The sequence below is a fragment of the Brachyhypopomus gauderio genome, chromosome 11 (genome assembly GCF_052324685.1).
Source record: "Brachyhypopomus gauderio isolate BG-103 chromosome 11, BGAUD_0.2, whole genome shotgun sequence".
Taxonomy (NCBI): Eukaryota; Metazoa; Chordata; class Actinopteri; order Gymnotiformes; family Hypopomidae; genus Brachyhypopomus; species Brachyhypopomus gauderio.
The window spans coordinates 5,635,265-5,662,033 of record NC_135221.1 but is presented as its reverse complement, the minus strand read 5'-3'; the positions used below and the strand labels follow the sequence as shown (position 1 = coordinate 5,662,033).

At 43.5% G+C, this 26,769-nt stretch overlaps 1 protein-coding gene across 1 annotated transcript; it reads right to left on the bottom strand.

Annotated features, from left to right (window-relative positions):
• Positions 1–194: 194 nt before the first annotated feature.
• Positions 195–26,493, bottom strand: fat1b (FAT atypical cadherin 1b). The gene is given in 31 exon segments (XM_077021305.1): positions 195–1,244; positions 1,708–1,743; positions 1,902–1,929; positions 2,773–2,886; positions 3,007–3,617; positions 3,761–3,871; positions 3,972–4,125; positions 4,304–4,772; positions 5,272–5,426; positions 5,792–5,803; positions 5,806–5,922; positions 6,061–6,859; positions 7,130–7,327; positions 7,474–7,617; positions 7,758–7,895; positions 8,048–8,262; positions 8,448–8,831; positions 9,993–10,226; positions 10,859–11,012; positions 11,232–11,428; positions 11,877–15,938; positions 16,292–16,502; positions 16,673–16,948; positions 18,644–18,783; positions 18,961–19,029; positions 19,250–19,460; positions 19,613–19,927; positions 20,368–20,429; positions 21,622–21,936; positions 22,385–25,656; positions 26,371–26,493. Coding segments are annotated over 29 exon segments (13,170 nt in total). The 5' UTR covers positions 25,650–25,656; positions 26,371–26,493; the 3' UTR covers positions 195–1,244; positions 1,708–1,733.
• Positions 26,494–26,769: the final 276 nt, after the last annotated feature.

The following is a 26,769-nucleotide window of genomic DNA, read 5'->3' as shown; positions in this document are numbered from 1 at the left end:
GCCGTTTGATCCCCGTTGTCTTCCTGAGGACTTGTGTTGTGCAAAATTCAGTGGTGATCTGAATGTGAAAACTGCCCTTATGTATTTTTCTTTGAAATAAAACGTTCTTGTGATCAAAAATGAACCCACACCTGGTTTTCATTATAACGGTATTATATCTAAATGTCATTCATGAGTCAAAAAACAGGACAGAATCTATTACAACTATTTATTACGGACTTGTCTGTTGCATACCAAAAGTGCTACACAAAGATCGAAACAGCAAATGGACAATTTTACTTACACTACATAAAGATGGAACATTATTCACGTGATTTCAACAAAACATTCAATTACAGTAATTTTTACTTATTTACTTATTGTAATAATAAATGCCATATAAAAGTGGTCACAAAAATTGCACACCAAAAGTTAAGTCTCCTGTTAAAACGCAATGATAACAGCACATAATGTAGTAGCTTGACTGGCCAGTTAGTGCTTCAACCCAAAACATTAACTCATTTCTATATGTGAAATAGAGAAATTTGAAAAATGACTAATACATTTGAGCACACATAAGACCATAAGACCATATGAGAACATTTAAAACTTCAATGTTCACAGTGTCTTCATCCAGCACTAGTGTGCTGACATCATCAGACAAACAATTATCAAGACTCTTACACACATTCACCATTAGACGTGGTTCCTCACAATTCCCAAACAGGTCTGAGGGACAGATTAGAGGTATCACACAAGCAAGGAATGCACTCTTGGTCACCTTGCCTATCACTTTCAGAGTCAATATTTCCTGATGTAAATTCAAATGGTCCTTGTACTTAACCCTGATGCACTCTCTGGGGTTTCTGGTTCATCTGTGGATGGTCCAGGTTGAGCTGCTGCAGATGGCTGGTGGTACAGCATGGCCCTGGTGGTGTTGGTGCGATGGTGGTGTTGACCTGTACGGCATGGCCCTGGTGGTGTGGGTAGGGTGTTGGTGTTGACCTGTGGCCAGGCCAATTTGTCCTTGCTCTGTGAATGAGATTGCTGCTTATTGTGAGGTGAGGGTTCTGGAGGTGGTAAGAAGTTGCTTTCAGTATCATCACCTCTAGCAAGGAAATCTTTCCCAATGAAATGAAGTCTGGGGTGCAACTCTGCAATATCAGGGTTCACAGAGGGCATCTGCACAAGCTCATAGTGGAGAAGGCTCAAAAACCCAGGAACCCGACTACTCTGCATCCAGTCTGAGGTGTCCCAGTGGTAACCTGTTGGGGTTTGAAACATTATGTAATGGCACAAAGAAAACTTTACATATGCATATGCAGGTTTGAAAACACAGTTTTTTAAATATTGGTTATGATATTAGTTATGATGATTGGTTCTTTGGAAAAGTCATGCTAATGTATGCAGACTGATATTTAAGAACTATTACGTTTCTGACAGTGAGCACCCATTGCAATTGGTGTGTGAGTATGACAAATGAGAGTATAACAGTATGATAGTATGATAGTGTGACAAATCTCCATGCACTCATCTGAAGGGGCTTAAACTCTCATGTGCATACATCATGACCCTGAGATGTAAGGCAGTTAGAGGCAAATATAGAACAGTGGAATTCATTCATGGAGAACCATTTCATTTTCATTTCCAAGGCAAACTGAGCTTGCTGTTCTAAGCTAATGAAACACGCAAGAAAGACTCAACCAGTCAGAACTCATGCAAAATCACCTCTGGGATTCTTCAGATCAGAAGCCTCATGTGAATCTTTCAGTGGAAAGCAAGGAAAAATAAGAATATTTAATATTGTAAGATGTTAGAATACATTTAATGTAAAATGTAAATGTAGAATTTCAAATCAGGAAATTACAGTAAACATGTTTCTAATGTACTTCCCATCGTATGAAAGAAAGGAGTCAACCTACTTATTTGAAAGGTCCATTGTTATGGAGGCTTGTAAAATTAAGAAACAGAAATGACAGTGAAATTACAGTGACAACATTTGAGAACAACAGGGGATATATAATCGCTGTATGCAAAACTGCAGGGGTTATATAATAACTGTATGCAAAACTGCAGGGGTTATATAATAACTGTATGCAAAACTACAGGGGTTATATAATTACAGCATGCAAAACTACAGGGGATATAAAATTAATATATACAATATTACAAGGGAAATATAATTACTGTATGCAAAACTACAGGGGATATATAATTACTGTATGCAATAAAGAAAGCGATGAACTCAACTGTGATGAACTGCAACCACAGATTAAAAACTCTCCTTACAGCAGAATGGGAAACTGAAGCTAACTGCTTGTCCTGTAAGATTTTTCATTTATGCTATAAGTATAGTTTTTATTTGTGGCAACATGTAGTTTACTACAATTACACGTAATGGGGATTAAGTTACAGTTACATCTGAAACATTCCTTTAGGGTGTATTGGCTTCATTCATTTATGAGCTGTGGGGTAACAACACTACACAGACTGACATGGCGATTAACGGGTGTCTAGGGAGTAATTAGCACAGGGATCTTGTGGTGTGGTTCAACATTTCAGCAACATTTGGATTTCAGTTTTCACATATATTTTCATCCTTGTTGTATTGAGACCTGGTTCAGAGGTTGAAGCCATCGCCAAAAAAGCAAGAAAACTCATGATAATTCTCAACTGAATTGAACCATATTTTTTTATTACGAATATAATATACAGGTTATGGATTCTCATATTTTAGTTCTCATATGAAAAGCACATTGAAAAGAAAGTAAGTAAACTAAGAAGGTCACTTACTGTTATCATCTGTGAATTGGAAAGAACAAGCAAGACCTTGGGAACTTGCTCTTTCACTGACCTCTGACCTCTCATCTCCCACTGGCAAGTAAGATTTTGTGTCCTCTGCACTTCCTGAGAATAAAATACAAATTATGGAAAAAAAACTCAAAATTCTAATTCAGGTTTCTTAAATATTATTAAAATGAAACTATTTAAAAGAATGCCTTCGTTTATTTGAAAAGAATCTCATACTTCTGGCCTGGTCCAACACTGTCTGACCTTCATCTTCCTCATCCAACTTTTCTGTAGGCGAGCTGGAGACTCCACAGCGGGACAGGTTCGGTGATGCTCTACAAACAGCCACCATCTTTCTAAAGCCAACCCTCATATCTGGAGTAAAGGAACTGATCTCAGGCACGGAGCCTGAATTTGTGGCCTTAAGAGGGTCTCCAGGAACGCTGGGACAATGAGACACAGGTTTCACAGGCACCTGTGGTAGAATACGCACAAAGGTCTTTCTACTGGACTGGAAGTCCAAAACAGCCTTCTGGATGCAGGTCTCAGCAGCTCTGCTTAGCTCTATGTCTCGCTTCTCTTTGCCAATCTTGCAGGCGCCAGTACAGACGAGAATGAAGAACAGTGCCAAGAAGAAGATGGCCGTCATGAAGAAGAGTATCCCAGCCAGCTCAGACAGGTCCACGTTCCAGGACGAGAAGAACACGCTGTGGACGTTCCTCTGCATCTCACACAGCCGCCCTTGGAAGCTGGACGGACAGCTACAGTTGAAGGAGCCGTGGGTGTTCACGCACCAGCCGCCGTTTAGACAAGGCCGCTGCAGACATTCGTCCACGTCAGACGTACACCTGGTGAGGAGGAGGTGATAACAGCCCTGTCCACATACACACCTGCATTCTGTGCTGTTAAACACACACTTTATGCTGGAAACCTGCTGTCCTCATCAAAGATCACAGGGAAAACTGAAATAAAACAAGACCTCAGTACACACCTTTCTCCCTTGAACCCAACTTTACACTCACAGACAGGCCCATCCAGACTGTCGATGCAATGACCCCCATTCATACATGGATTCTCCTTACAGTACGGCCCAATCTCACATCTGCAGTTGCAAAGAGATTTCAAAAATGTCCTTTACAAACACTAGTAATACCAGATTCCTAGTCATTCAAAGTGTGTGGAATTCATAACCCTCTGTATACCTGTGTCCGGTGTACAGCCCTCGACAGTGGCAGTAGTAATCACTGTTGTTTTGTATGCACGCTCCACCATACAGACAGGGGTTGGAAGCACATGGATTCACACTGAACTCACAATGAACTCCCATGAAAAAATGATTACATTCGCAGTAATAGCCTGCAAAAAAAAGAAAATAAATTAGTCCTCTTGGCAATACCTTGGACTCCTATACACATATAACAATGTGTTTTTATACATTTATAAAAACTGGCTTTAGTTGAGAGGATGGATAGGTACTCAGATAAGCCTTTTGTAGTGATTTCCCCTCACTAAGTTCATTTTGTGGTCAGTCTACCTCCACTGAGCCTCTGAGAGCAGCGTCCTCCATTGAGACAGGGGTTGCGTGTGCAGTCCGTGCCTGGGTTTGAGGTTATGTCGCAGCCTGCCGTCACTTCTGCCATGGCCTCTAATGTAAATCCTGGCAGTGCCTCCGCATGCAGGAACAGGTTCTGCTTATTAAGCTGCACCATGTCCATACATCCCCGCAGGCCGCTGGAGACAGGCGGTCTGCGTCTGGGCCGAGAGCCAAGCCGCCCCGCGTATCTGCCCAGCACCACCTGGGCATCCAGACCGAGGCAGGAGTGCGTGTGGGACGAGACGCCCCGGGCGGAGTGGAGGCGGTCCAGCACCAGTCTAGCACGGGTTCCCTTCACCTCCAGCTCCACGGTGTGCCACTGACCATCGTTTACTGCCACACCGTGCACAGGCATGGTGACCGGCCCTCTGCCACAGTCCAAATGGCAGTGCAGGTGTCCTGCTGCCACCTGCAGGCCAGACAGCACAGTGCAGGCATTTAGCGCATATGAAGCCAATGTGCTGAAGCAAGGAATTTGCATTTTGGAATTTGCATTTTGTACATTTGTAATGTTAAAATTCAGAAATCACCCATCAAGGACAATTAGAGTATATTAAAGTTGGATGGAAGTTTTATGTATTGGGTCAGTCATGGCCTGGTGGTAGGGAACTGGTCTTGTGACCAGAGGGTCGTGGGTTCGATTCCCAGACCTGAGGCCATGACTGAGGTGCCCTTGAGCAAGGCACCTAGCCCCAACTGCTCCCCGGCCACCGGGCTAGGGCTGCCCACCACTCTGGGCATGTGTACACCACAGCCCCCTAGTAATCAGTAGTGTGTGTTCTAACTGCACAGATGGGTAAAAAGTGGAGGACAAATTTTGATTGTGGTGAAAATCACAATTGACTAAATATGGCACATTACAAATGTATATAATTTTTTTTTTATATTGAATTTTTAAATATTCATACCTCCAGAATGCTGTAGCCTCCTCCTTTTATAGTCAGCACTGTTCCAAGCCAGGAGAGAGTTTTAAACCTAAGAGAAAACTTAATTTCTTCTGTAGTGTTCCTTCTCCAGTGATATTTGATGTAGCTTTTCTCACTGAATCTCATTAATGATCCTCCTGGAGTTAAGACCACCACAGAAAGTGATGGAAGAAACAAAATCTGTGTTCAAAGGCACCACTCATTCAAGAATATCTTTTAAGAGACGTCTGTCTTCATATCTCTTTTTCAGGCAATGAGCATCTCAAAGGCATGTTTATGAGCGAATTTTGAGTGACATTGAAAATTATTATGAATATAATGATTTCTCATCTTACATGTGGTCAAATATGGTTATTTAAAATATTATTTCATTTAACTGTGGTCCACTGCACCACCACTGCTGCCTGCAAATTGTTTTAAAATCTAACCACCTATTTTGGCTGGATTTATATTCTTTTTAATGGAACACTGAAAACAGTTAAGAAAAAATACCTTAATTTACCTAAACATTTCCCTTTTTACACTGTGGACATATGCAGTGATATTTGTCTTTTACTTGGAGGGACACACACTGATAGCCCTGTGGGCATGTGTTATTACAGCAGTCTTGTCTTCCCTCAAAAGATTTTTCATTTATAACCAAAAAAGAAGAACATGTATCAATCTACTCAAAGTAAAAGTACAGATGATGTCATATAAAAGCTCAAGATGATGAGGACTCTCTGCCACGTTAGACTCAACTTATGATCTCACCAAAGAACTTCTGCTAACCTGCGCAGTGACATCCAGGAGTGATGTGGTGATGTGGTGTGACGTAGCTCACTCTGCTCGTGCCAGAAACCACCATGCTGCTCGGATCCAGGGTCACCAGCCGTCCACACACGCGGTCCGGACACCCAGCGTCGTCGCATCGGCGAGGAGTAACACTCACCACTCTCAGGCCACCCAGCCACCCGAGAACCACTGAGGAGTTGTTGATCTTCTGCAAGAGGTCCTCCAGGAAGGGGTGAGAACTTCCAGACTCTGAAGACACGAGCACGTCGAGGTCGTCGCCAGCGTCCGCACGCTGCAGGCTGAGGATCTGAACTCGGGACGCACGCTCGCCCCCGACGCCTCGAAGTGCATGCTGGACGTTCCTCCAGTGCTCACCGATGAAACGTGGGCCAGTGGTGCCGGCGAATCGCACGGACGCCGAGTCGTCCAGCATCCGCCGCGTGACCCGCCGCACGCTCACAGAGACACTCACCCAGACGGAGAAGCGGCCGTCACTGACTGAGACGTTGACCAGGTAGCGTCCCGCATCCAGGGGCCGGCGTGCCAGCAGACGGCCGTCCGAGCCGGACACGGAGAACAGGTTGTCGACCGGAGGCTCAACACTGTATGTGAGGGCGTCGTACCCGTCTGGATCAGTGGCATAAACGTTGCCAATAAAGCCCCCTGGAAACTCCTCTCCTGGAACCAGGATGAAGATCTCTTGTGGATGCACAGATGGAGGATACACACTTGCTTGAACGATGAGAATGGTGAGAATGGTATTTGACTGGAGAGGTGGTTTGCCACTGTCTGACACCTGAGAAGGTGATAAATTAAGCAAAATAAACATCTATCTATTAATTTAACATTAATTCATTTAGAACATAATGACAGCTAATGATGCTGTGTTTTCTTTATTAAGTAGCTTTTCATGTTCTTAAACCAGGAGGTCATTTTAGCTTTTCAACAGAAGAGGGCGCTCTGGGCATAAACCTGTGGACATAAACTTCCTATTATCAATACATTTTGTAGCATGTGCAAAGGTTCAGCAACTGACACATATAGTAATACAGCAACCGGGACATACCTGCACATGCACAAAATACTCGTCTTTTCTTAAGCTCCTGATAGATGTTGTGGTCCTAACGACTCCCTGCTGGTCTACATCAAAGACCTTTGCTATGTTGCCCTTAAGAATGTTGTAGGTGAACGGGGGTCCGTTTTGGGCAGAATCAGTGTCTGTCACACTGAGCTGGAAGATACTGGACCCTGCAGGTAGATCGTCCTGTGACACAGAGATAAACAGACACACAGAGCTCAGGGGATCATCACATCACAAGGGGAGCTAAGATCTCTCTGAGGAACATGAAGGAGAACAGAGGAGTTTGTCAGTTTCAGTTTGGCCAGCTTGGTATGCCAGGACTCCCTTACCTGTAGGACGATGCTATAGTTAGCCTGGGAGAAAACAGGGGGATTATCATTGACATCAGTGACTGTTATACTGATCACAGCGCTGCTCGACTTGGGATGATTTCCACTGTCGGAAGCCAAAACAGTCAGATTGTAGCCAGCAACCTGATTTAAGACAGAACAGAACAGCTTTTGAGAGAAATTAAAGTAGACAGAGTTATTATTCTGTCTTAAAAAGGAGCGTGTTTATCAGGAGGCAAAAAGTTATGGAGTTAACGAATTCAAGAGTCTTTCTAAAGCTCTACCTTTTCTCTGTCTAGCCGATGAGCCACTTTTACCACTCCGCTGACTGTGTCTATGATGAACAGATTGCCCTCGTTGCCAGCCACAAAGGAAAAGTGCAGGCGGTTGTTTGATGGTCCGTCGAAGTCGCTCGCCGACACCTTCAGAAATGAACATTAGGAAACTAATCACCAATGTAGGAGCTTCTTTATTCAGACTATAGAGTTGTTTCTATCATCCCAGCAGATGTCAAGCCAAGTCATGTCAAAGACAGCAGCCAGTCTTCGTACTGGCTAAATGAAACTGCACTCACGGTTAACACTGAGCACCCAGGCTCAGAGTCTTCCTGGACAACTGCAGAGTAGACCTCTTGGCTGAACACGGGGACGTTGTCGTTGACATCAGTCAGGTGGATGGTGACGGAGGCCGTGTCGCTCAGAGCCCTCTCCCCACCGGAAGTGGCCCTCACTGTCAGGAAGTGCTGTCGAGACACCTCGTAATCCAGCCGTGCGATAACGAACATGTCACCTGCAGAGATGGAGGGTCTCGGGGAGTTTTGAGGGCATAATAAGAGTCTTCTAGAGATGACCACTCTCATGCAGTAAGCATGAATGCATAAAGGGCCATGGAACCAGGGAGTGTGGCCACAACACTTCTGGACGTTTTGTCGTAACTAATGGAGGTTTTGTTTGTGGCTGCCGGTGAGCTTGTACCTGTGTGAGAGTTGATGCTAAATGTGCCGTCCTCGTTGCCACCGGCGATGGAGTACTGCATCTGGCCAATCGCATCTCTGCTGGCAGCAAAGACGGTCAGAAGCCGGGTGCCTACGGCGATGTCTTCAGGCACAGTGGAGACGTAGTATCTCTTCTCAAACGTAGGAGGACGGTCGTTGGCTTCCACAACGGACACTTCCACAGAGCAAAGCGTGGAGAGCCTGCGGGGGGCGCCGTGGTCTACAGCGCGCACCCTCAGCCTGTCCAACGCCGTCTTTGATGTGTTCAGAGGCTTCGCCAAGCTGACGATTCCAGAATGTTCCTCAATAGAGAACAGACCGCCGGCAGAGTCTTCCAACAAATAGCTGATTTTACCGTTCAGCCCTGAATGCAAATAAGAGGTAAAGGGGTTTATGTGTTTGTTAGAGGGTGGGCAACATTAAACACGGGGCACCACAAGGGTTGATTCTGGCCCCTCCTTGTGACTGAGGTGAAAATAGGAAAACATGCTTGGTGGAAAAAGTGAACACTTTAAATACTTTGTCCTGAAGTTCACACTTGAGCATGAATTGTAGTTTGTCTTTAATTTCACACTGACATGTCCACAGTGCTTGTTGGTGCAGTTGATTAGAACATCCTGTTTTCCAGGCCGTCCGGGCCAACTACATCACACTCATTTCTGCCGTTGAAATTTTTCTATTAGCAGCTGAATGAATTGAGCTTAATATCCTGACAGCCTCCAGTCACAATAATAAGCACTCAAAAATAAATGTTGTACATTCTAATCCTATCTAAACTGGGATAAATGAGTAAGAAGAATAAGGCTGTGATTACAGAGACGTTCACCCAGGCAGTTGTTTACGCCAGTGATTAGCGCATACAATAGAGTTTATGAAAGAGACAAGACTCCAAACGACTTTGAAAAGAATGGAATATGATGAGGAATGGAATATGTACACACAATTTCCTCATATCACAGACAACATTCATCAAAGCGACTGCCGGTGAAGAACTACAGGAAAAGACGAGATGTAACAGCAAACCAGGAGCTGCAGGAATCAAGTGAGCAGACTTCCGAAAATTCGGAATTGCATCAACAAACAGGCGCCATGTCTGAGGGACGACGCAGGAGAAAGTGCAAAGCAATCTCAGCCCTAATTGATACAGAACTGCCACTATCATCACGCCGTGAGCCCGAACCTGCCGTGCTGCGCGAGCGTAATTGCTGGGCGTCTCTTCTAAAAGACTCAGACAGACGCAGATGGCGGGAGATTGTCCTCCGGACCAGACGGGTGAAGCGGAGAACGTGTTGCGTGAGGCGAGCTGACTCTTCCGACCAAACCCGGTGCATAATTAACAGCTCACGCACACAACGCGAACCAAACGATCTCTCCCAGCGGCAAGCAAACGCGTGTGGCGCGCGCATGCCAATTCCTCCTTTATCCGTAACTGGACCAAGACAAAAGCGTAGAGTTTGTTTCCAGAGGCACCACATAACCTATGACACCTGTCTCATCATGGAAGTATAGAAGGAAATGTTCTTACCGGTATCAGCATCAGAGGCCTGTACACGTATCAGACAGGCCCCAGGCTGTGTGTTCTCATGGACATTAACACGGTACAGGTCAGAGGTGAAAACAGGAGTGTTGTCATTAATGTCTTCAACGGTGATTAAAACAGCAGCCTGACAGAAGCGATTCTCCCCATCCACCGCCTGCACTGTAAGGTTATACACATCTCTCCTCTCTCGGTCAAGGGGCCGTCGTGTCCAGAGGGTACCTTGTAGAGAACCATAAAAATGTTTGGAATGATCAACAGAAGCACAATATGACAGGAATGGCTTTGGTATAAATTAATTGTGATCAGAAAACTTTATTTCTATTTAGTATTGGCATTTTTATTTACTTTTTTGTTTTTATTCCTTTATTCTAATACAAGATAGTAAGAAAGTTTATCTCAGGCCACTACCGTAGACAGACAAAAACACATTAACATCTGTTTGTAAATATCTGCAGTATAAATGTCAGCTGTAACACATTTAACATATAACACATTTAACATATAACACATTAACATATAACACATTAACATCTGTTTGTAAATATCTGCAGTATAAATGTCAGCTGTAACACATTAACATATAACACATTAACATCTGTTTGTAAATATCTGCAGTATAAATGTCAGCTGTAACACATTAACATATAACACATTAACATCTGTTTGTAAATATCTGCAGTATAAATGTCAGCTGTAACACATTAACATATAACACATTAACATCTGTTTGTAAATATCTGCAGTATAAATGTCAGCTGTAACACATTTCTTCACACTCTGTGGTATTGCTGCAGCTTACAGTCACACACTGTGATATATTGAAAATGACTCCAACAGGTATTTGTTTTTACCTGTGGTGGAGCTCATCCTGAAAGCTTCAGCTCCGCCGCCGCTGAGCCGATATGTAATTTCAGCATTTGATTTGATATCTGGATCAGAGGCTAAAACCTGCAGGATGAGTTTTCCTGCTGCGGTGTTTTCTGGAACTTTTCCACTGTACAGACCCTAAGACACATATAGAACTGAGACTCCCACCAGAGACTGACAATGTCTGAAAAGAAATATTTCTCCATGAGCAGTAGCATGGGCCACGTAGGTCTTGTGTGTTGCTGAAATGAAACGCTATCTGATTTGACTAAGTCACATCGCTGTCCTGACAGCTGGCCCAAAACAGAACTATTTTCATATAGTTCTATATAGTTCTAGAAACTATAAAAAATATACCTTCTCACAGACAGGGCCATTGTCATTTGCATCAAGAACTGTGAGATCTACTACAGTCCTGGTCATGAATGTTCCGTCTGTGGCGGTGATGTTGAGAACGTAGTGATCCCTGTCTTCTCTGTCCAAGGTTTCTCCAGTCAAGACTGTGCAGGTACCATCCTCGTACCTCACAAGAAACAGGCCCCGAGGTTCTTCACCTTAACACAGAAGAACCGTTTACGTCAGGCTAACGAGGACTTGAGTAGGAGACAGAAAGGGATCACGTGTCTAATAGCCTTATATTTACCACACTGGGACAGGGTGTTTTCACTGCAGCTAATACAACAAGCCTTTATTATAATACTCAATGAAGGCAATCACAACTGAGGCATATCTCATTGGGAATTAAACCCCTTTGAACACTTTCTGTTCTGTATTAACCTGCGCCTTCGCTCACATCTCGTTTTTATTGCTGATTATACATCTCCATTAATACTGATTATTTTTCCAACATTTTATAGTAGCTCTCTCTCTCTAGTTGGTCTCTGTTGACCAACCCGTAGTCTCACACTGTCTGACAAAACGCCTGTCAGCCATTAAAAAGTCGACATTTTTTACCATACTACATTAAATAGTTCGGTTGGTTGTTTAGCATTGATGCCTTACCTGTGATAAAGCAGCTGAATTTCCTGTTGACCTCCTCCCTGTCATGGTCCGTGATGCTCAGGACGGTTATGACGGTGCCTGGTCCAGACTCATCTTCCCTCACTGTAGCCCTGTACAGTTCTTCAGTAAACACTGGAGGATTGTCGTTCACATCCACCACAGCCACCTCCACCATGGCGGTGCCTGTCTTCTGTAACTCTGCTGCACTATCTATAGCAATAACCATCACTGTGTATGTGTCTCTTTTCTCCCTGTCTATCTCTGAGACGGTGGTGACCCAGCCTGTCCTGCTGTCCACAGCAAACAACTCCACAATCTCCGGACTCTCCTGATTCTCGTCTAGGTAATAAATGACCTGACCGTTCGTTCCCGAGTCTAAGTCAGTAGCCCTCACCCGCACCACAGAGGTCCCTCCTGGTAAGTTCTCAACAATGAAAGACTTGTAGGTGCATGAGTCAAACTGGGGACTATTATCATTGACGTCCTTTAACTCTATACGTATGTCCATGACTGAGGTCACCTCCATGTCCTCTTCAGCGGCCTGGACATGTATTGAGAGCTGATACCATTTAGTAGTCTCATAGTCAAGTTGTTTGATGAGTTTTAGGTTTCCGGTGTTACTTTCGATGACAAATGCGTAATCTCTGTTACTCTCGGGAGTGTTCCCCCTTACAAGGCTATAGAACACAGGATCTGGGCTTTTAGACTGGATGACTTCGAACTCACTCCCAACAGGGAGATCTTCTGCGAGTTCTAGACGAGAAAATGTTTCAGCGAGCTTTGGCACGGGCAAAACAGAAGGAAGTATTTTAATTGAAACCGGAGCAACAGATTGCTTTGGAGGGAATCCAGAATCTTTAGCTTTCACGTAGAAGGAAAATATGCCATTTTGTGCTTCCATTAGACTTCCTTTTGTGACAACTGCCCCACTAAGGGGATGAATAACGAAGTGCGGAATATCCGAGTCGATTGAATAAACAACGTCAGCGTTACTTCCCTCATCATCATCTGCAGCTGATACTTTTATCACAGTCGTCCCTATGGGAACATCGGCCCACACGGTGGCTTTATACTCGGATAGTCTAAACTTTGGTGCGTTGTCGTTGACGTCTGACAGAATCACAGTGACGGTGCAGAAGCCAACCTTCCCCCCGCCGTCCTTCGCCAGAATGTTTAGAGGGATCACTGTCTCTGCTGCGTTCTCTCGATCAAAGCTCTCCGCTGTGTGTACCTGCCCATCATCATTTAAAGTGAATTTGTCTCGGCCGACGTCATTTACGATAAATAACGTAACTTCACCATGTTTTCCAGGATCCCTGTCATGCACCTCTACCCGGGTAACCAGCGTCCCAACAGGAGAGTTCTCCAAGAGTTCAGCGACATACATGTCCCGTGTAAACAACGGGCTGTGCTTATTTGCCATTATTACGCCGACGTTTACCCGAGCCGTAGCTCTGAAAACGCCGTCGGTGGCAAACACTATTAAGTTATAGACACTCCCCAGTTTTCGCATCTGGTGGTTTGCAATGACAATTTCTCCACTGCTCTTATCCATGGCAAAGACATCGTCCTCGTTCCCAGACAGAAAAAAAAACTCCAGCTTTGCGATATCAGTGCTGTCGGCATCAGAAGCGTGAACACGAGTGACGAAATGGCCTGGGGAGCAGAGCTCACTGACACTAGCATTGTACACCTGCTGTGAAAATACAGGTGGGTTATCGTTCAGGTCAGTGACATGTATTACCACTGTGACCATACTGTACAACTGAGGAGTCCCGCCATCCAGAGCTATCACAGTCAGTTCATGCTTTGGGTCCATTTCATGGTCCAAGGGAGCGGTAGTCCAGACGATCCCACTTTGGCCATCTACTCTGAAGTGATCTGAATTAGACCCATTTTTTGCATACAACTGATAGGAAATGTCTTTGTTGATGCCACTGTCAGAGTCTCTAGCGGTGATTTGCAATACGGAAGTATCGACCATAACAGACTCGGAGAGACTGATATTATATAATGTCGTATCAAACATGGGCGCGTTGTCATTGACATCTTCTAAAATTATGTCAACAAATACTTCAGTGTGAGCCCCGGTAAGAGAGTCTGATGCCTGAATAATTAACCTGTGGGCAGGGTGTGTCTCATAGTCCAATAGCTTAATCACTTCTATGACTCCAGTGTTAAAGTTAATGGAAAAATGTCCAAACAGGTCTCCCTCGTAGATCCTGTAGACAGTGCGCGGCCCAACAGACTCGTTTGCCGAGACCTGCACTACCGAAGCGTGTAACGGCACATTCTCTGGAATTTCAATCTTATAAAAAGATCTTTCAAACACTGGTGCGGCGTGGTTCACAACAGTAATGCTCATCTCTGCTGTTGAGGAAAGGGCGTCATGTCCACCATCCACAGCTACAACCTTAAGCAAAAACCTTGTGTTGAGACTTTCCTGTTCGAATTGCCTCTTTAGGGAGACTTCACCAGAGGGATTTATCTGAAAATATTTATCACCCTCTTCCAAATGGTATTGTATCTCTGAATTTCTGTCAGCGTCCTTGTCTACTGCAGTTACCTGCCTAATAACGGTTCCCATCACAGCATCCACCTGAGCTACAGTGCTATAGGGCAGGTTGACAAACACTGGTGCATTGTCGTTGACATCTTCAATAGTGACTTTCACAAGCACGTGGGTGGGTCCAGCTCTGTTCTGCTCCTTGGTAACCTCCACGACCACATCAAACGCGTCCTGCTCCTCTCGATCAAACGGTATCCCAGTAGTAAAGAGAACCCCAGAGGTACAACCTATATCAAACCTCCTGTCTGGATTCAGAATGGAGTATAATAGAGGTTCATTTATTTTGTTCCCGACTGCAGCAATAATAACCAAGGCTTTCCTCCCTGAGGAGTTCTCCTGTATGGAGGCAGTGAATATTTCCTGGGCGAATTTCACACCCTGGTCTTTATTCTCCTGAACAGTGATTTTTGCTGTTGCGGTACTGGTAAATTTTCCATCAGAGACCCTGACAGTCAGAATGTACCTGCTACACAGATCTGTGGCATTCTGCACAACAATCTCACCCAAAACAGGATCAATCTCGAACGTGTTCCCAGTGTTGCCCTCTAAAATAGAGAACAGCAGTTTGGCATTGGGTAGAGAGTCATCATCTGTGGCATTTAATGTGATCACTCTTACTCCCTTGTATGTTGGCAAAAGCAGGGTTGTTTCAAAGGCATCCTGGCCGAATCTCGGGTTGCAGTCGTTGACGTCGATGACATGCACCGTCACACTGGCGGCGCTCGTTGTAAACAAACACGGCACGCCAGCATCGTGGGCGTGTACCGTGAAGTGGAATACGGGCCAACGCTCATAATCAAGACCGCCGATTGTCTGAATTACTCCTGCGGCAGGATCAATGGCAAAGTAGGTGCGCGCGAACGGCTCCACAATCTGATAGACAATCCTGGCATTTGCTTTCTCGTCAGCATCTGTCGCACGAATGACAAGCGGAGCGTTTTCATTGGTCAGGACGACCGTCCGAGGCGCGGCCGCTTCGCCGATGTAACCCACGAACTCAGTCCGAGTGAAGACGGGGGCGTTGTCATTCGTGTCCTTTACAAAAATGAGCAGCATGGCGTCACTTGACATTCCAGCCATGTTCGTACCACGCACAGTCATTTTATACAAGGACCGGGCTTCATAGTCCAGCTTCCTTCTGGTGAATATGGCTCCCGAGTTCGGATTGATGTCAAATGTGCCATTGATGTTTCCTTCTTTGATTTGATAAAAGACAGTCGACTGACTAGAGGCTGTGACCACGGTCACAAAAGTCCCAACCGGGGCCCGCTCACTGATCTCAGAAGAGATTGGACTGGGATTGAACTTTGGCTTGGCGTTATTGGAAACGGTGACAGTGATGTAAACGGTTGTAAGAACACTCAGTGGTGGATCTCCTTTATCTGATGCTTTCACTTTCAGCTCATACCGACTCCTGATGGCAGAGTCAAGTTCCTCTGCGACCTTTATTACACCCAATATCGTGTCTATTTCAAAGGAATTTCTACCATCTCCTGCGGCAAAGAAAGGTCAGCGATATATTAGTGAATTGGCATGAACATTAACCTTTCATGCTGTTGAACAATGCACATCTTATTAGTTATTTCTGTTTTGTGACATGAGCCAATTATATTAGATATACCAGAGAGGACAGCCAAGATTGGTCATTCATCTGCATAATTTCCTTATGGCACCTGCACTCATTGACTGCAATCATCAAGATATTTCCTGATCATAATTACTTGTCATACGTCCAATTCAAGAGTTTGGACGGGTTTCATCTGCTCAGGTGCTGCTGAGTGAAAACTACTCGATCATCATTGCATTAGGAGAACATTCCTGCTTTAGATAGACAACTGGCTTTTACCTGACTCTATGCTGTAAAGGATCTCTGCATTCTGGCCTTTGTCCTTGTCCAAAGCAGTGACCTGTAATACGGCTGAGCCAACTGCAGCCGATTCAAACACCTGGCCAGAGTACTGAGAGCTGGTGAACCACGGAGCATTGTCATTGCTGTCTTCAACGTGGATGACCACTCTCACCAGGGTACGCTTCACAGGAACGTGCTGATCGCTGACCTTTTAAAATTAAAACTCATATTAGACCACTATGTGTCGTAACAAAATAAAGCATGTCATTATATTTGGCTTATATATTTACTCATGATGCAACCAATGAAATACAACTTGCAAAGTAAATTTGCTCTTTTGTTTCAAGAAAAAAAAAACAAGCATAAACCCCACCTCACCATAACAGTTAGGATGTGTCTGTGTTTAGTTTCATGATCCAGTTTCTCAGTGGTGTACAGAAAGCCTGTCTCAGGGTCCAGACGAAACTTCTTAAGGCTGTGTGGGTCTGTACTGCTCAGTATCTTGTAGGACAGTTTTTTCTTCACATCTTTATCTGTAGCACTAATCTTTAGTATCTTCGTTCCTGGTTGAGTCTCCTCTAGAATTCTGATTTCATACTTAGTTTGGGTAAACTGGGGCTGGTGCTCTTTAGTGGCAATAACTTTGATTAAGACCTGTTTCAGAGAGCAGAATGAAAATAGTTGTAAACATAATTAGCTGTAAATACATGTTAAATAGATATAATATTAATAACCTTACTATGCTATACAAGAAACTATTGTATCATAGTGTGCTGTGCTATTATGTTAACAGTAAACAATTCATATATTTTTTTATAAGTAAGTAATTATTGCAGAACATGTGCCAGACTGCTTTAGAGAAACATACACTGTTGATGCTGTTTTAAGTTCGTGGGCACCATGTAAAAATCCACCAATATACTAAATAAATCATGGCTTTTCAAGATAAGAATACCAAGCGAATATTGTCTGCCCTTAGCTGCACACTGCAGATAAGATTTACACAGACTGAGAAAATGTCCAAACGCAAGCAGCCCATTACGATATGACAAACTGCATTTGCTGGTCCTAAGGGGGGTGGAGCTCTCTGAAACACAAGGGGAAGTCTGAGAGTCAAAATAGAGAGGAAGTCAAAACATCAGGCTCCTTGAAAACATTACACCTCCTCACAGTGCCCTTGTGCCCTGGGGCAAACCTGCTTCCACTGATAGATGAGTATCACGTTGTGACCTGATAAGGCTGGCTGCCTCGGCCGACACACACAGGTATAGCCTAAAGAGAACTGCTCCCAAACTGTGACACAAAAGGACAAAGACGGCTTGCATCACTGCAGTACAAGGTGCAACACGGAGCCAGTGTGATACCGCAGTCAGTGATTCAGCCATCAAACGAATTTACGGCAGAGGCATAACTCCAGGCGCCGGAGAGAAGTTCAGACTTTAGCGCTCACAGCTCGCACGCCGATCTCAGCAACTCTGTCTGTTTAGACCAGTTCAGTTTTGCTGGGATGAATCCACCGTGCCAAACTCCGAGCGCACCATCCCCCAGGTGACTTAACTCATTAAGGGCTTTGGAATTAGCGCACATGCTGACTCAACTGTGTTAGAGTGAGCATGACCCAAACATTTGCAAAGCAAATCGTCATTGTGGGGAGTGAGAACCACTGTGTGGCCTTTCAGAAGCAGTGTGAGTCACTGCTGTGATGAAAACAATTCTACATTAAATAAACTAGCAGGTATTCGCAAAAACTCCTACCAGCTGAAATGTTCGTGGGTATTTGACTTATGTCATTAATTGTTATGTTTTTGAGATTGTGCACACAGGGCTTAAAGCAACGAACAGTGTTAAAGCCACGCTGGTTGCTGATAAAACTGGATTTGTGACTAAACAATTGTGACAAAAGACAAAAAATTTAAGTGTCAATCTGATTGATTCGGATATATATGATAGCTGTGTCCTAAGTGGCACTGTAATATTTAAAACCCACCTCTCTAAGACCCCTAAAAGGTGTCCCTAAAAGGGATCTGGACCCATATGATTGTAAAGCTGCTTTGTGACAACATGTGTTGTAAAAAGTGCTATACAAATAAATGTGACTTTGACTATTCATCCTAAATAGTTCCATCAAGTATCTTTGCAATATGCTATTGTCTGATTTGTCTGATTTCTGCTGATACTTTATCCTGCTAGTGTCCTCAGCCGTCTCCCAGGGAATTGTACTAGAACTATATAAGATGGGAGTATGAGTAACGGATGTTATCCTGTCATTATGGACGCTTCCATGCACCCTTTAAGTCCCAGGATTTAATTCAGCTGATAAAGAACCCTTATGATTTCCTGGTTTGATACCTGGGTGCTGATAGATCTTGCTCCATCTGTTGCTTCCACTGTTAGATTATAATCTGACCGCTGTTCTGTGTCCAGTGCCTTGGCGGTGATGACAGCACCAGTGACCTTCTCTCCATTGTGCAACCTGCCATCATTTCCACCTGTAAATCCCAACATGGACAACATCAGTTTGCAATATTAATACTTCAGAGGTTTTTAATCTGTCCCTACCAAAAATATGAGTAAAATAAACTCATGTCTATTTGACACAGTTGCCTAAAATTCATTTTCATGCATTAAATTAGCAAGTGTTGTAGCATTATCGCACGGCTAGATACCTTCTGGTCTACAGTTCAGATCACAAGCCATCTGAATGATGAGAAACGCTTCTTTAGCATTTGCGTCTCCTTGTGCACAGATTTGAGAGTGGAAAAACAAGAAGGCATTGAGAGGAGAGATAAAGTTAAGGAAAGAAGATTAGTGCACACTGCTAGTGTGAATATAATGAGCAGAACAGTGCATCCATTTACCCTGAAATAAGCTCGGTGGAGTATTTAAAACGATTACATGGTGACATTTCGTCTTCGCTACCTTTTTAAAGTGAGTGTAGAGAATGATATTGATTACCTTTGATATCAAACCAGACAGGGAAGTCAAGGGGCTGTGTTCTGATAACTCCCACCATATGGCCGACAGAATCACTCTCCATTACAGAAAACTGGAGCGAGGTCTCCTCAAACACTAGTGGCCCTTTAGGTAGTTCAGGTTTTGCAGTCCACTCAATGTGCAAATGACAGATCGATGACTTCTGAGGATGACCACTGTCCAGTGCTTTAATCTGCAAGACAGCAATGCACGTGAGGGTGTGCCGTACCAACTTATGGTCCTTGATTGTGAGAGATGGAGTGTTAGTAATCTCTGGCTAAATCTCAAAGGTTAAGACTCCGCTATCATGATGTGGAAATGGAGAAATGAGAGGAAGAAACGTACCGTGAGAATATGACTTTGCCCTGCTTTGAAAGCCTCTTTGGAGGAGATCAGGCCACTCTGGGGCTCAATGAAGAATTTGCCTGATTCATCACCCTCCTCTATGGTGTATGAGATCTCAGAGTGAGGACCCTCATCTCTGTCATGAGCAATGACGCGATAAATCGGCTCCCCTTTGATGGCCGTTGCCCGCTCTACTACCTTGATTTTATAGACCTTCTCAAGGAACCGAGGAGCATTGTCATTCTCATCCTGCACCTTCACTACCACGTGCACAACTGTAGACATAGCTGGACTGCCATTGTCAGAAATGGTGACCTGTTTGGAGGAAAGAAAAATGAACTCGGAAGACTTGAGATCAGTCTCGAACAACTCTGAGCGTGAACCCCATGAACCCAATCAACAGTGTTAACCAATCATCAATGTTAGATAAGAACATTTCTGAGAGGTTTCCGGGAACATTTCTGAATGTCTGAGATTATTATATTTACCTGACTTCAAGTTGTGACTCTTTCATCTATGCATCCTACAAACATGGCTAAATATCAAACGTGATCAAAAATTTTAATCAGTCATGTTGGAAAAACATTTCTCCGCTATTATAGCCCAAATTATTCCTAATATTTATACCCTAGAAGTACATCAATGGTAGAACAGAGCTGAAATGCCTTTTTAGAGGGTTATTTTAAAAGAAGGTAGGAGGGGGATGTGCTGTATCTGTCTCCTGAACGCTTCAAAACATCAGTCACATGTCTTACATCAAGCACATGCTGTTCTTGCTCTTCACGGTCCAGGTGTTGGGAGGTTGTTGTCAGCAAACCTACGAATATAAGGAGAGATATTCATAGATTTTAATAACTCACTTCTTTTGTTCTTTAATTACGAAAGTAGCAATAAATAAAAGCCAGATCAATCACTAATAATAAACATAGTGTCAGTGGACCAATGAAAATTGAAAGACGATTTAAACTTTGAAAACAATGGGTCAAGGTTACGTTAATTCCGACTGCACTTTGTCTTTACACAATACTGATCGATATTCCTTTGCATTCCAGTAATATTCATGCTGTGATTAAAAGATGCACATAGACATAGACATGGATCTACTTTTTAAACATTTATCAACATAAATTCAGGCATTCGGTTATATATTTTTCACCATGGACGTATACGAATGTGAAGTTCTAACACTTCAGAATTATGACTGAAGTAACACTCTTGAAGAAACAATCTTCAATAAGCAGCATGCCTATGTGCGCTAGAAAACTATTAAGATGCACCTCTGTAATTGCTCTATCCAGCATGTACTGAAATCCCTGACCTGTTCCACCCATAAACTGTCTGGGCATGTTCTTCCAAACTATATTCAAAGGGAAAGAACTGTAACTACGCCCGACACTGCTTATGTGTGTATGTCAATTACATTTTGGTAATGCTTGTAGAAGTCAGATTAATTAGCATTCATTTCATGTTGTGTTCAGAGAATGCTAATCATCAAGCTGTTGTCTCCATGAACTCCGTCATTGCTTCAGTAAATTCAATTAGGGTCTCATATTTGCTACTTTGTGGGAAATTAAAAAGACACAGAAGTTTGAGAATTCCTCACTGAGTAATCTCCTCTTTGTTGTATTACGTTTCTAATTAGTTGTGGTGCTAACTGCTTGTTTTTGCATGTAAGTGCAGTTAGAGCTCATGTAAATGCAGGTGCTGATTGTTAAATAGCACTGGCTGTCTGTCTCAGCCTCTGTATCTGTATCAGTAGGTGGGCCTGCCTCACCAGTGTATATGGGCTTTAAAAAATGAGACTTCAATTCATATAATGAAAACGTACCAGAACAAAAGAAAGAGGAGGAACAGTCAAATATATACATTTTCATGTATATATTTAAAAACTTTTAAAATCTTAGAAGTCAAAATGTCAGTACAGAATAACTCTGGAATATTATTGGCTCATGGAATTGATGCTAACTCTCATAACACACTATGAACCATAACACGTTAAGGCAACCTACCCGTCTGTGAGTTAATGGTAAAAAGTCCCTGCAGATTCCCACTGGTTATCTCATAGGTTAGTTTGTCCCTGCTCTTAGAGTCAGGATCGAAGGCTTGTATCTGGATGATGGAAACATCTCTGGGCGAGTTCTCCAGCACAGAGGAGTAGTAGACTGCCTCCGAGGTCTCTGGAGCATTATCATTGACATCCTGAATTTCAATATAGACCTCCACAGAGGCAGAGAGAGGAACTACGGCCTGGTCTGTGGCATAAACAGTCAGCCAATAATAAGCAGTGGTCTCATGGTCCAGGTGCTCCTGTGTCCTTATGACACCTAGGACAAAGATAATCAGAGACATATTCAACTATGTAAAGTGCTGTTGAAGCACTACAATGAATGTTCATTACGCATTTAGCCATCTGAGGCAAACGCTGCTGTTGTAAAATCTGATCACGTGATCATGGGTGTTTGACACTGTCAGGTGGATCATGAAATCCGTGATGACACATTCACTGTGGTCATTTAAGTGAACATTAGATCCTGTTCCATCAAGAACAATATTGTGCTAAAAATTGTAAATTGACAACAGCAAGTTTTATACAAAACTCTGAAGAAAATGGGTAAATTGGTGTGTATTTATAAGAGACCAAACTCAAAGTTTCTTTCAAGTATGGCCCTGTTGCACTGAACTGCTTATACACATAAGTTTATATTATTATTATTATTATTATTATTATTATTATTATTATGAAGGCTGTACATGAAACATAAAAACACTCACCACTTGTTTCATCAATGGTGAATACTCCGAGACCCGAGCCATCGTGGATAGCGTAGCGCACTTCTCCATCTCTTCCTCCATCCTCATCCAAAGCCGTCACTTTCATTACAGACGATCCAGGAGGGGCTTCCTCACTCACGGCTCCCCAGGCCACAAAGAAGGGGAAAGACGGGCCATGCGAATTCTCATTGACATCCACTACTTCCACGTCAATGAAGCACGTTGAGGATAAGGAGGGTCTCCCCCTGTCTCTCGCCTCGGCTGTCAGGTTATAGACCTGTTTCCTCTCAAAGTCAAGAGTCTGAAGGAGGTACACCGCACCGCTCACTTCGTCCACCCGAAAGCTCCCATCCGCATCACTGGTCAGGCTGAATCTCACGTGACCGGATTGACCCAAGTCGGGGTCGTGCGCCTGCAGCCACAGGACCAAGGTGCCTACTGGAATGTCCTCTCTCACCCTCACGTGGTAGAAGAGGGGCAGAAAGGCAGGAGCATTGTCGTTTACATCCTCTAAAACAATGTTAAGTGTGACAGAGGATATCCGCTGAGGGCCATCGGTTGCCTTGTCATAAGCAGCAACCTTCAAAGCAAAGGATGGGATTGCCTCTCTGTCCAGTGGGCTTTCAACTGTTACAATCCCTGTCTCCTCATTTATACTAAATGTGTCTGTTTTGGTCAGAAAAACATATCTCACCTTCCCATTGAACCCCAAATCCTTATCTAAGGCCTCTAGCTGAATAATATCTGTCCCCACAGCACTGTCCTCTCGAACATCCACTGAGTATTCATTCTGTAAGAACTCTGGACTGTTATCATTAACATCCAGCACATTGATCTCTAAAATACGTGATGAGGACTTTTGTGGCAAACCAAGGTCATATACTGTTATGTTAAGTGTGTAGTGGTCAGTAACTTCCCTATCAAGAGGTTCATTAATTTTAAGCCAACCAGTATCTGTTTCAATCATTAAACTATTGTCAAAGTTTCCCCCAGAGATGACAAAAAGCAATTTCCCATTGAAGCCGCTATCATCATCTGCTGCTTTGAGACGTACTATGCTTGTCCCCACTGGAAGGTCCTCTTTAACCTCCATTACACTAGGACTGGAGTCTAGAAACTTTGGGGAATGGTTGTTAATTGAATGCATGTCTGAAAACTCATCCATAAATTGCCTTTCGCTATGTACTTTGGAGCCATAAAACAGCATCCTAGCAAAAGTTCCCAGAACTCCTGTTTTCACACAATTTGAATTTATTTCTTTCAGACCACTATCAAAAGTTAAATTCAGATTCATTGGCAAACTCGATATCTCACCATCACTAGCTGTTATTTCTAAACTAGAAAAAAGTTGCTTTTTCCCATCCCTGTCAATTAGTGACTTTTTAAGGGTCAGTGCACCAGAGTTTGGATCAAGAGCAAAGAGCTCCCTGTCATTGCCAGCAGTAATATGATACAGCACAAGTCCTAAATTGTCTGCATCGGTGGCAGACACCACTGTTATTTGTCCACCGACTCCTAAAGACATTGGCACTGCCACTTCACAGTTGACATTTTCAAAGATGGGCTGGTTGTCATTAAGGTTGTTCAGGGTGATCGAGACGCCCACTTCAGATTCCCGGCGGTAAGGGCTGCCCCAGTCAGACGCCCGAATCCTTAGATAGAACTTCCTTGGCATTACCTCATAGTCCAAATCCTCAGAAGTGCTTATGACACCAGTGAAATAATTGATCACAAAGGGCTGTTTGTTCATATTGACGATGCTGTAAGTAACATAACCGTTGTCCCCATCGTCGTCGTCTCTAGCATGGACAGCTACGATGCTGCTGCCCATTGGCACATGTTCATCAACACTGGCTTCATACGCAGGCTGATCAAATTTAGGAGCATTGTTGTTCATATCAGCGACATTGACCACTACTTTAGCTGCAGCTCGTCCATCGCTAGTAACTACATTAAACTCATACTGGCCAACACACTCTACCTGGAGAGATTCCACAGTGGTTATGAGGCCAGTGTTTGGATTAATAGTGAATGGTCTGCTGCACTGTTGAGTCTTATATTGTATTAAATACTTTGTATTTACGCACCAAGGCACAGCTCTGACCTTGAGTACTGGAGAGTGAGGAGGGGCAAATTCACTGAGAGTAACTCTGTAGGTGCTTTTTTCAAACTGAAGTGAATCCATGCTTTCATTTGGGGGTTTCACTTTTACAATCACTGCTGAAGAAAACTTTGGTGGATTTCCCTTATCCTTGGCCTCCAAGGTAAGGTTGTATCCGAAGTTATACCCCTCCCATGTCACCGTTTTTACGGCTTTGATCTTGAATTCCTTGCTTTGAGGGCTCACTCTAATGGCTTTAAACTGCTGGAATGGGTCCCCAGCCACTATGCTCAACGAGGCTATCTCCCCATTCTGCCCTTCGTCTTCATCTTCCACAGTTACGAAAGCGTAGCTGGGATCCTGGTTAGTGTTCCATGGGGTTAAAGGAATGGCGGTGACAACGGGAGCATGGTTGTTGGCCTGCAACACCTGCACCGTCAGTTTTGCTGAACTACTGGCCGTGTTGCTTCCATTGAGTTTCATGCCTCTGTCCACAGCTAACACTTCAAGCTCATACTGCCCCATGTCACGGTAATCCAGCTTGCCGGTCAGAGTTATGATGCCACTTGTAGGATGGATTGAGAACACAGGCGTCCACTCTTTGAAACTGAAATAATATTCTCCATTGGTCCCGACATCAGCATCTGTTGCTGAGACTTCTCCTATGCTAGTACGTATCTCTGTACTTTCAGGTACAGTAATGCTATAGGAAGCTGGTGAAAATAGAGGTCTGAGATCGTTTGTGTCCAGAATTTGCAGGTTAACTTGTGTTCGTGCCTCCACACCTGAATGTCTTTCTGTGGCTCGTACAGTGATCGAGTACTGGTCACGTTCTTCCCTGTTGAGCGTGGCAGAACTCCCACCTTTTGTCCTTACTCGCAGGAAATTGAAGTCACCCAAAACATACGTCTCAGCTTTGAACAGCTCTTCGTGGTCCCCAGATTCTATTCTGTAAGATATATCCCAAGACTTATCCATTATGAAAATGCCCATTTTAATGGGGCATTCAACAAAGGTTTTTGGAACAGAATTCTCACGTATAGTTGCGTTGTAGAGAGAATGTGTAAACTTTAAAGTGAATGTCTTTTTCTGGGCCCCCGTGCAAGCCCACAATAAGAGTAACACGACACAGTTCCAGCGTTTATCCATTGTGACACAATACATGGGAACACTGAAACAGAGCAAAAGAAAAGAACACAAATCAATTGGTAAAGATTGATATACAAATAGTCCAAAAGACATGCTTCTATGCATTTAACTGAAATGCCCTACATAAACTTAGATACATAAAATAATCTAAAAATACACAAAATTCAAATACATAATACAGGATACATAAAATTAGATACTAAAGCGCATTCATTAATTCGGTAATTTTCATATTTAGTAATATTATTAATCGTCTTAACAAATATAAAATAATATTGTGTATTATATGGCATGGTAACGAAAAAACTCAGTTGCATAGCTGTTCCTGATGTTGCAGACTGCAAAATTTTGACTGACAACACTTATGTAGGCTAAGCGATATGAACGTCCTGACACGTCTTAACTTTATAACTTATGTAAGCTATACGACATGAACGTCACGACATGAACGTCCTGACACGTCTTAACTTTATAACATATGTAGGCATGAACGTCATGAACGTCTTGACACGTCTTAACGAGTGCAACTGATTGCTTCTCAGAGTCTGCTGTGACAGTTCACAAGAAACCCCTTCTCATCCTATGTTTTATTGTGATGTTTATACATCTGTAAATAACATGCAATATGACGTTATATGACTAGACATCAGAAACACAACATGCACAGATGCGCAATTCAAAAATGCTCCATTGTCTTAGTACTTTTGATTTCTTTTTAAATTATGCAAATACTCACCATATCAACCAAGAAATGTACTCCTCACAAGAGTTTAATGAACTTATCAGCAGAAAACTATCAACAGTTCGCGTGTACGAATTCCTCAAAAGTCCTTTTGCTGTCTTTCCACTGTCCCCTTGCACTGCCCGGTGCGCGTGAATAACGTCGGACCGTTCCCCCGCGCGCTCTGTCCCTGCTCGACGACGCTCTTACGTAGGAACAGACTGCGATGCCTCTAGGTGATGTCATCAATCACCGAAGCCTTTTCTAAGCCTGATGTGACAATCAAAGCTTCTTTATGGTACCATGAGTTATTGCATAGGCTGTTGTGAGCCCCCAGTCGCGCCCTGCTGCACGAGTGTAATTCCGCCGGGTCTTTACCTGTTGTAAGTTTTCCGTTCTAAAAGGTGAAGACAG